This window comes from Mus pahari, chromosome 2, assembly GCF_900095145.1.
Source record: "Mus pahari chromosome 2, PAHARI_EIJ_v1.1, whole genome shotgun sequence".
NCBI lineage: Eukaryota > Metazoa > Chordata > Mammalia > Rodentia > Muridae > Mus > Mus pahari.
Window position 1 is genome coordinate 154,630,389 of NC_034591.1, and position 11,414 is coordinate 154,641,802.

Genomic DNA, 11,414 nt, shown 5'->3' on the forward strand with positions numbered 1-11,414 from the left:
GTGTGTGTGTGTGTGTATACATATATATATGCACATGTATGCATACATATATGTGGTTTATGCACTTGTAAAAAGCTTTAGATCCACAAATGAAAACTATATACCATTTATCTCTCTGATCCTTGCTTATCTCACATAATACAGTAGTGACCTCTCGTTGCCTCCATTTCCCAGCAAGTAGCTTAACTCCATTCTTCTTTGTGAGTAAAAGTCCCTTGTGCATATACCACATTTTCTTTATCTGTTTATGGCTTCCTTTACTTTGAAAAAAATATCCAAAATAACACAGTCATTATTTTTTAATTCAAAGAGATCTACTATTGAAACCTATTGTTGCAATAGAGCCATCACCATGAAGCACTCTCCTCCTGAGGCTCAGCGGCACCCTCAGTGTACCAGCCAGTGTGTCTTGAGAGGTCATCTGCTAAATGCAGACAGAATTGCCTCCACCCCCAGATGGCTTAGACAGAACCACTGTAGATCATCGACAAGCTGCTTTTGTTCCAATAGTAGAGGTCCCATGCTCCAAGCCCAGTGACCCCCAAACATTTTCTAATTTCTTAAGAACAGCTTTTGGCAGGCAGATTTCCGAGCTCGAGGCCAGCCTTGTCCTTTCCTGATCTCACAGAAGGAACCTAACTCTTCCATATCCTAACATGCAGAAAAGTTAGAATGAAACCGGCCTTGCCAGGCTGTGCTTCTAATCTCTCATAGGTCTCCTGCGCTTTAGAAATTGAATAAACTCTGGGTCCCAGTGGAAAGCTTCAGTTCCATCTACCCATGTCTGTTTGTTAGCACAGGATGCAACCCAGGTGAAATCCTTCAATGTTAGTCAGGAAATTCAGAAGAAACAACTGTAGACTTTTCCAAAGTGGCAAACCGCAGAAGACAAGCAATTTCCCCTCCGTGTACCAACAGCCTTCAGTGATGGCAAGATTTATAGGGGGAGTTATGACGATAGAATACGCCGTCGACAAAAATAGAGAATAAAACAAATGTTTTCAGAAGACAAGGTTGCATTTCCATTACATTTCAGGGCTTATTGGATATCTGTTGTTCAAAAGCATTCAGTTTTATTATTCCCTCTTTGTGGCCATTGAATTTTTCTGGTTCCCTTCATCCTCTGTGCATTTGATTGCACAACCCTTAACTATTGTGGGTATTGCAAACATCAGAAAGTCTAGATTTCGATTTATTTTAGTGATTTTATTTATAAAGCAGAGCCTGGAGAGTTCTTGGAGGATATTCATCTTGGGAGAGGTTGAAGGACTATTTAAACTCTCATCCTGTATAGACTAAAAATCAGAGGTCTTGAAAATATTTACATGTTAACAGCCTTACATGCACAATGAAAAGCCTTGATGGATTAATGGCCATAGAGGCAAAGGTCCTCCTTAAGTTCAATCGATAGGCACTCCCTTTTAAATAAAATCATTATTAAAGCTTCTCTTTAATGGTGTCTGGTACAGAAAGTGTATGTGGCTCTCCCCAGATCTCCTGTCCACCCTCAGAAATCTAACGCTTAATGGTGGTATTTTTATTAACCTAAAAAGAAATCTATTTATAAAACTTATATGTGTGTATGTATGTGTGTGTGTCCATGTTTTAGTGTATGGGTGCAAGTGCATGTGTATGAACATGCATGTGAAAGCTAAACATTAAAGTGGGAAAGCTTTCAGCTCACTCTCCACTCTATATATTGAGGAATGGTCTTTGTAAAAAGTTCTTGAAAAACAGTGAAATACGATCATGTCTATTCCCTTTTTACCTTCTCTAACTCCCCTCATATCCTCCGGTCCTCTGGATCTGACATGGCCACTGCACACATGCACTTGAGCAACTGGAGGTTACTTTCATAAGACCTGCACAATATCACACCAGTTAAAACTCAAGCCCAGGCTGGACATGTGATGCCCAAGCCCCACCCTGTACTAAAGAACTGTTGGCAGTGGTTAATTTTTTTAAAAATGTGGCCACTGGTAGGATTGCTATGCTTCCATGGGTGGCTCCAAATCCAGGCACATATAAGTAGCATTAACTGAACCTATTAAGTTCAGAGAAGGAAGAGGAGGAAGAAGAAAAGAAAAAGAGGAGCCTCTTGCTGAATCCAGAGCTTTCAGATATGGGAGTCTGGCTACCCATCTTGCTTTTTAACCACCTCTTGAAGACTGGCATTTATAGGCATACCACTATATAGGCTCCATACATTTACGTGAAGATTTGAACTTCACTTCCCAGGTTTTTTAAGCCCTTATGAATGAACCATTTCTCAGCACTAGAAATAGAGATTTTTATCATTTATTTATTTATTTTTATCATGTTTATTGAGGGAATTATATTTTGTTCACTGAAGGCAAAAGTGCATTTGCTATTTAAATGTGAACATCCTCCTGTAAAGGTTCATGACCCCTTACCTCCATGTGACAATCAGCATGGTTTTCTAGTGACCATGAGCTTCTACGAGACCACCGACAGTGGCTCTCTACCATAGTTCTAGAAAAACATTAAGCTGCTTCTGATTGATCTGATGAAAACCTAATATATTCAGATTGATTAGACTTAGAAGGGATGAACGGGAGCCCTCTGCACAAGGCATCTACAAGGATGATGCGAGAGGAAAGAAGCAATCCAAGCAGGGCTGACAACCATTGTAACTGCCCACAGTGAGGTACACGGTCTAAATGTTCCTCATCTTGGGAAGCAAAGTTGGTTACCTTAATTATTCTCCGTTATCATCCAGGATTCATAGAGATGGTGCCTGACGCTGTAACGCTTGCCAAGATCCATCTGCACTCTGGGCTGATAGGACCACTGAAAGAAAACACCATCAAGAAGTGGTTCAGTCAGCACAACCACTTAAAGGAAGATTATGAAAAGGTTCGTTCTTCTGGAACTAATTTTAAGTAATATAGTTAAATAAGAATATGCTCTGGTCCGTTGAATATTGTGATTTATGGGAAAGTAAATCAAATCCACCTTGAGTTCTAATTCCCTCATTCATCAGCCATGTGAGAATGACTTGCTTTAACTGGCGGATTAACTAGATGAAAATCTCTACACGTTCTTTTCCTTCGGGTGAAGTTGTTGGCTATGAACAAAGAATTTCTTCACTCAGATATCTATCCCTCTCGCAGAAACCACACTCCAGAGACAAGGCCTTCTGAAACCGACTCCTTCCAGTAGACCCTTCCTATTTTCACACAGTCTTCAAGTTTTGTAAATAAGCCTCTGTGTTAAAATTTCTCCTGTTAGACCCTGACTTTTCCTCTATCATTGTTAAATGGCTTGTAGAATGTAAGATCGATAGATGATAGAAATTGATAAGATGATGAAGGTGATAATAGATAGTTGATAGATAGATTAGATCACTGATAGAAAGTACATATGAACATGTGTGTGTGTGTTTGTGTGTGTGTGTGTGTGTATACATATACACGTAGATTGATAGGTACTAGAAATAAAGATCTTTAATAGATAGGTAGATGGTTAGACAGATAATATAAAAGTAATAGAAAAAGATGGTCAATAATTATAGATGTTTTTTTCTCTTTACTATTGTCATGTTCTGTCATTGTTTTTAAACTTACAGGCCTTGAGGAACTTCTTTTACTCTTGTGCTGGCTGGTGTGTGGTGACATTCATCTTGGGAGTCTGCGACCGACATAATGACAATATCATGCTGACAAAGTCAGGCCACATGTTTCATATTGACTTTGGAAAATTCTTGGGTCATGCGCAAACATTTGGCGGTATCAAAAGGTCAGTCCACAAACACTTATTACAGTAATTAAGCAATGCCCTAAATCATATCTAGCATGTAATGGAAAAGGAGCCTAGCAAATAACTTGTGTCAAATACACTGGGGTAATATAAATATGATTATAAGTCTAATAAATGGAAGAAATGATTTTTTCAGTAAATTATTAACAGAAGAGAACTTCTTCAAGATGTTAAGAAACTAAACTGGCCTTCCTCCATGGGTTACTAAATCTATTCCGACTAATTGTTTCAATTAATATTTTTGTTTTCTCGTAAACTTTGGAAAATTTGGTCTTGATCCATCTGGTATATTGCCTGAAGGGGATCACCACCTGTATCTTAAACATAAGTTAGCAAACTCTCCAACCAGACTCAGCCTTGAATCATTCCTCAGATATTTAGTGAGTGACCACCAGTCAAGGTATTATGCAGAGAAGGGTAAAAACTGTGCAACCCTGGCTTCCTCCATTGCTGTGGTTGGAGCACAAAGTGCCTTCCCTCTGGATCTTCAGCTGATGGCTCTCATCTCCTTCAGGAGATGGAGCCTGCCTAAAAGAAGTGGGTCATGGGGATGGGGGTGGTTAAGGTTTTTGATCCCTCTCCACTGTGTCCTATCTGCTCCTTGTCTCCACTTCCTGCCAGTAGAAGGATACTACGTAACCTTAGACTCTGGCCATCATGTGTGCGTCTCTGCAATAAGCTGTATTCATTCCTACTGCATGTTAAAAATAAACTTCTCCAGGTAATGAGAAAAGTAACTAAAAGTGATATTAAACTAATAAACAAAGACACGGCAGAAGAAAATAAGAACTTCTCATAGGAAATACAAAGCAAATATCTGGGGCGAAAATATGCCTGATGCAGGCATGCTGCTTGAAAGAGACTTCTCTGCGTTTGGTGGCTGATTATTGGATGGACCCCCGGGTGGGGCAGTCACTGGATAAGAAGTGGGAGTGGGTGGGCAGGGGAGCAGGGTGGGGGGAGGGTATAGGGGACATTTGGGATAGCATTTGAAATGTAAATGAAGAAAATATCTAATAAAATAAGTTTAAAAAAAAAAAAAGAAAGAAAGAGGCTTCTCAGAGAAGGCAGGGGTTTAGTGTCAATGAGCAGTCCATGCAGATGCAGCATGGGAGGAACCATCCAGGGAGACAAAGAAAACAGTGTTCCCCTGATCTGAGACTGCTGGGAATGCAGAATTCTCAACCTTGTGCTGAAGCTGCCCCTGCAGTTGCCTTTTCTGCCCTCTGAGAAAACAAACACCGCTCTGCTGCAGAGAACCGGAAAGCTTTCACACCCTGCACACAAACAAGTGCTCCCCTTTCATCAGTGTAATTGGGAGATTAGAAAAGGATTGACACCAGCAGATTAAATCAAAGGGCATCACAGCCCCAAGATTGCTTAAGGATTCCACAGACTGCTTGCCTAATCCCTACAATGGAAATAAGGAGGAACTTCCCAGCTTCCTAAAGCCAATTGGATTTTCTTTTGAAGTATTGCTTAATCTTTGTTTCTCCACATTCTCTAACAGAGTCATAAATAAAAGTGATTATGAAATCATGTGCCCACAATCACATCTTCAGTCAATTCTTTGGTGATAATGTCTATATAGTTACTTCTTCATCATGGAAGAGAGACGGCAATAATGAGCTCAAGCTAGAGTGCGACCACCCCTCATTGGTAACTTTCCCTTATAAGGCAGGGGAACTATAGAAACTCTTCCTCTGTAACCACAACTGCTCCTCTGACTCATTTCTCACAAATTCTTATCTACTGTTCTGTTGCCACTGTATATGGACTTCCACTCTGGCAATGCTATGTGACACTGAGTCATTCTGTCTGTCTTTCCTACGTATGTTTATTGATTAGATTTGTTCTTTGATGCTTTCAAACATGGATAGGACCGATTCTGTTTAGTGTCACTGTCCACCCCCTCTTATAACCCTTCATTCTGTCTGTCCTGCCCAGGCCTCTCTCTAGGTTCCTTTCCCACATTCAAAGGTTTTTTGCTTTGTTTTGTGACCCAATAGTGTGACCACACTATTGGAACTATCCATTTGAGACTTGTGACCTCAATATCTGGCACAGCACTGTAGAAAATGACTGTCCCTTCCCTATAATCCATCAGTTACCAATAGTTCACTGTGGAGGGTATATAGGTTAGTTTTTGTCATCTACTTGATGCAAACTAAGGTCACCTGAGAAAGAGCAACCTCAGATTATCAAATGCTTCCATCAAAATGCCCAGTGGATGGTCTGTGGGACACTTTCTTGATTGCTAATTGGTGAAGGAGGGCCCAGTGCATTGTGGGTGATATAACCCTGAGCAGGTGGTTCTGGGGTGTGTGTGTGTGTGTGTGTGTGTGTGTGTGTGTGTGTGTGTGTGTGTGTGTGTCTGTGTGTCTATGTGTCTGTGTGTGATCTAAACATGAATTAGAGAAAGAGCTAGCCAGTAGACAGCTTTCCTTGGTGGTTTACTAACACATGATGACCTGAAAGTATAAACTAAAATAAACTTTCTCCCCATGTAGCTATTGGGCATATTGTTACCATAGCAACAGAAATTAGACTAGAGGGGTAGGAATCCATAAGCCCCTCCCAGTCCATGATGGCTTTGGACAGGCATGAAGTCTTATGTGGGTCTAGTGCAGGCAATTTTCACTGTGAGATCATATTTGCAACAGCTGTGCTCTACCCTCGAGATGACTTTCCTCATCTTTGTTCCATATTTCCTGACTCTTAACATCCATTCAACTTTCCCTTCAACAAACTTCTCTGAGGCTAGAGAGTGAGCTAGCACTTATTTAAGAATACTGAGAGCCTTTGGGGAGAGGTTGTTTTGGTTTTGGTTTTGGTTTTGTTTCTCTATTTACTATGGTTCAGTAACTGTACCAGGTGTTGGAAAGGCAGCAGAAGTGAGCTTGGGGAAGTGGGTTCCAGGATCCCTCATCTGTCTGCACAAGGTACTAAAGGTGCAGCAAAAAAATTAAGTCTTCCTTGTAGCTTTCTTTCTAAATAATTTTGGCTGATTTTTTTTGGTAAGAGGCACATTATCCCATGTTTTATTCACTAAAATAATTAGTATCCAACGTTTGTCCTGTCTGGATTCCTAGCACATCTAGTTTTTGTAGTTCAGAAAAGACTTGTGTCATTGACCATGCATCCCCATGGTAGGGACTTAACAGGAAGCTGGTCTTAATGAGCCAGCACTCACTGTTAAAAAGGAACACTACCAGAACTTACTGTGCAAAAAATCTGTATAAAAGCTGTATGCAATAAAATAAGTTTAGAGGTTATATGAGCACTGTTTAAGATCAGAATCTCTGAGGACAAGCTGTGTGTGTGTGTGTGTGTGTGTGTGTGTGTGTGTGTGTGTGTGCAGATGTGTGTGAGTGTGTTTGTGTTTTGAGAAGTATATATGTGTGATTGTGTGTATGCATGTGTGTGTTTTCCAAGGTGTGAGTGTATGTGTGTGTGTGCGTGTGTGATTGACTGTGTTTTCAGGTGTGTGTGTGTGTGTGTGTGTGTGTATGTATGTGTTTGTGGGGTGCTTGTGTATGAATGTGTGTGTGTGTGTTTTGGGGGGTACTTGTGTGTGAGTGTGTATGTGTGTGCGTGCATGTGTGTATGTGTGTGTATAAAAGAAAGTGTTTAATCCTAGAGCTATAACATACTTTACATACAATCTTTAGTAAGTTCCTTTTCTGTACCTGTTTTCTCATCTATAATGTGGACTTTTGTCTGAAGATTAAGCAATTCGGTATATGTAAATATGTTAAATGGTGCTAACATATTCCAGTAAGTCATTCCTAACCTGTGGGGTCACTTTGGGCACATGTCATCAGGGCTTACAAGAGCCCATTCCAGGTACTCCTTCTCAACAATATCCCTGATGACATCACTAATCACTAGCTAGAAACAAGCCATAATGGGAATAATTATACTGTGGAATTTGCCAAAGGGTATAAACTCACAAATCAATTTTCTTTAAGGAGAAAATTCTGTAGATTTTCAGTTTTAAAAAAAAATGGGTTGGCTGAGAAAAGTTTGAGGACAAATAGAGAAGAGATAGAAGAGAGGGCAATGTAAGCATTGACGGCCCTGCCCTGCTGCCTTCTGCAAGCCACACTGTCACCTGCGCCACCTTCTTTGCCTGTCTAAGATTCAATGTGCCTCTCACTGTCAACCTTGTTTAGTCCTGATTCTAAGACTAGTCCTTACAGAAGGTCTACAAATGTGCCTCTAAAGTGAGCATAGTAAAGAGGTTCAGGTGGAGCTGTGGATGTAGCACCATGGCAGACTATGTGTATAGCATGCATCCAATTCCCAGTGAAGGGAAGCAAGGAGGAAGGAAGAGGGGAAGTGAGGGATGGAAGGTGTGCAAGGAAAGAGTGGGGGAGGGGAAGGGAGGAGAAGGGAGGAAGGAAGGGAGGGAGGGGAGGGAGGAGAAGGGAGGAAGGAAGGAAGGGAGGGGGAGGGAGGGAGGAGAAGGGAGGAAGGGAGGGGGAGGGAGGAGACAGAGGATAAAATGCCTTGCATCTCATTCTAGGTGAACAACTCCATGCTGAGCTTAGTAGGAAATACTAAGTCTTATTTCTTGTACCATAACTACAAGTGATAGAAACATTCTCAGGAGTAACTTGGGTTCATCTCGGGCTTCTTTCCTTTTGACCTTTTAGACCCTCCTACTTCAAAGTTTCACTGGCACATTAGAATATTAATGAACTTATCCTCCCAGCTAGACTAATTCTGGTTCCCAGGAAGTACCTGAAGTCCATGGAGATCAGAGCTGTGCACTTGCCTTGGCTGTCACTCAAAGGAAACATGCAGTAATTGTGAAGATCCATTCAGTCTCCTGGTACTCATTAAATCCTGGCTCACCACAAACGCAGGTCACAGACATACTGAGAGGGCCTGTTTTGAGGAGGTCCTTGCTTTGTGTACCCCTTTTCTAACCAAAAGACAGGACATGACTGAGCCTCAAAGGATCTCCTGACTCAGTAGCTAAGTTATTAAACAGTTAAAGATCGGGTACTTCCAGGAGCCTGAGGACTCACAGGGCTTGCACAAGAGTCAGCACAGGAAGGGAAACATTTTGCATTTAAGAAATTATTACTGAAGCGCTCCTCCGCTGATAATTGCTTAGAGCATGGCGATCTCGTGGGGATCCTTGCTCATTCTGTAATAGCGTGCTCACGTTGACACTGCGGTTATATTGTTCATGTGTGGCTTCCCGAGCTGCCTAATTACACAAAGTTCTATCCTACTCAATGGAGACTGCAGATTTGCCATCCCAATTAACTCAAGGATATTAGACAAGAGACTTGTGTTCTTTCTGTTGGGCAGCAAAATGTGCTTCCTGGAATGTAGGTCATTTGTGTTATCGAAGAAAAGGATAAGCATCGTTTAAGCATCCCGAGGGCACCGAAGCCATTTGTGCCCATGCTAATGATGTCGTTTGTGGTTAGGGAAGTGCACAGCTTTTAGATGACATCTTTAAAATGACACATCTTAATGTTCCTATGGTATCTCTTCGCAACCCAAACATTTCAACTTCACAGAAGTAATAAAAATAATCATAATAATCGTGACAAAGTATGTCACGTTACCTAGTCCTGAATTTCAGTTCAAGTACCAAGTATATCATTCAAATCTTTCAATGCTGAGACTAAAGTCTCTAATCTCCATTTATTTATTCTTATTGGTCTCCCCACTAAAGGAAGTAACACTGCACTGCTCATAGATCCCAGCGGGCACACTTTTATGGTCACAAGTCCACGTTGGAGCCTGGCGTTTCTATTCTCCTCTACAGTCTCACCTCCATCACCGGTATTGAAGCCTGTTGCTCTCTCCAGATGGTTGTGACTTTGATGCAGACACAAAGCATGTGTTCTATCTTGGCGCCTATGTCATGGAATGTGAGCTTGTATTACATGAAAATAGTCAAAGATAGCCTTGAAAGCTTCATTCATATCTGGCCCATGATAGCTTCATGAATTGAGACAAAAACACGTACGGTGAGTTCTGTTACTTTCTGTTCTGCAAGTAAAGGCAAGGAACGGTCTTGGTTGTTGGATTGTGTGAATGGTGCCAGCCGATGGCAACATAACCCTTGAAGCTTCCAGCTCTCACCAATCCCAACACAGCTCATTCTCCCCGGCCATGGTTAGTTAGTGCCCTGTGTAACGTTCACCACCATTTACAATAGTGATGTATATTAAACTCATACCTTTAAAACCTAAAGTTAAACATCTTACAAGGTGTTGGAACAGTGAAAACTGCAAAAGCTAAAGCCAAGCATGGAAGTATGAGGGTTACTCTCTTTGACACAGGTCTATTCCTTTTTAAAGCAAAGCAGGCAGGACTCTACACTGGTTTTACTTTATTATTAATGAAAAATATTAAATGGGTGTAAATAATAATTCCTAGGATATGTGACTTAAGCATTAGAGCCTCCTCCATTCTATAGATTTTAGAATGACCAGAAACCACCCTAAGTCATTGAAGTGAAGCCCAACAGTATTATCTAGACTACATAACTTACATTTGAGAAAGGTGCTTCTGGAATTCCTGTGACTAAAATAATTCACATTTTCAGTCTTTGAAAGGGAAGCCTTCTAAAGCACTGGAGAGATGACTCAGTGGGTGACGTGTGTGCCTTCAAGCTTGACAGCCTGAGTTTCAACTCAGGGATCACATGGAGAGAACTGATTTCTGCAAGTTGTCCTCTGACCTCCACATACATGCCATGACATAATCCCCAACGTGTGCGCACATGCGTGTGTATCGCTGTTCAATAAAAATGGGAGCCCTTTATTTTCTGAGTATGGACATCTGTATGTAAGGGGAATTTCAGCAAGAAGAAGCCCAAGTTTAAGGACACAGCATCTCATGTAGTCAGACTTCATTGTTACCATCAGTGTGCTTCGCCCATTCCCTTAACTCCCAATTTACAACTGGGGCTATTGCACTGTGAGGGATAATGTTACCATTACCATGGTATTTCTTGAGGACAAACTCATTTGAAATTCATAAAAACAAATTGTAATAACAACCAGGTATGCTGTGTTGCTGTATCTATACTTCAATCCAAGGCACTGAGGCATCATTGAAACATGGCATCTTAGTAAAATCTAATAATAGTAGAAAATGAGACTAAGATCCTACATATTCTTTACCAGTTGCTTGTAATGGGAATGGCTTAAACTTACAGAACAACTGAGTAATTCCAAGGGTGTATGACAGTGGAGAGATTTCAAGCAATGATAAACATTCTGTTTTAACGATTGCTAGGCTGCAGATTTAACTCAGTGGTAAAGACATTTTTGCTATAAAGACTGATAGCCTGAATTTGATCCCTGAGGTAAGGAAACACAAACACAAACACACACACACACACACACACGCACACGCACACGCACATGCACACAGACATACAGACACACACACATGTACATACACACATGCAGACACACACTCAAATTTAAAAAGCATTTAAAATTGTAAAAAAGGTGAATGGATTTTGGAGATGGCTATTTACATAAGAAAGCTCACTGTATAAGCATAAAGACCTGAGACCAAATCTGTAGGACTTCCATCCGAAGTCAAGCATGGTCGTGTGTGTGTGTGTGTGTGTGTGTGTGTGTGTGTGTGTG

The 11,414-nt window shown here is 41.0% G+C and overlaps 1 protein-coding gene across 4 annotated transcripts in view; it reads left to right on the forward strand.

Annotated features, from left to right (window-relative positions):
* Positions 1 to 11,414, forward strand: part of Pik3c2g (phosphatidylinositol-4-phosphate 3-kinase catalytic subunit type 2 gamma) — a 333,974-nt gene that overhangs the window by 221,346 nt on the left and 101,214 nt on the right. For all 4 annotated transcript variants that reach the window (XR_003843304.1, XM_029535677.1, XM_021191148.2 and 1 more), the window contains 2 exons: positions 2,741 to 2,877; positions 3,590 to 3,759. Coding sequence is in view for 3 of the 4 variants with exons in the window: in XM_029535677.1 (XP_029391537.1) it covers positions 2,741 to 2,877; positions 3,590 to 3,759 (307 nt within the window). In the remaining variant the exon portion in view is untranslated. The remainder of the gene's footprint in view (positions 1 to 2,740; positions 2,878 to 3,589; positions 3,760 to 11,414) is intronic.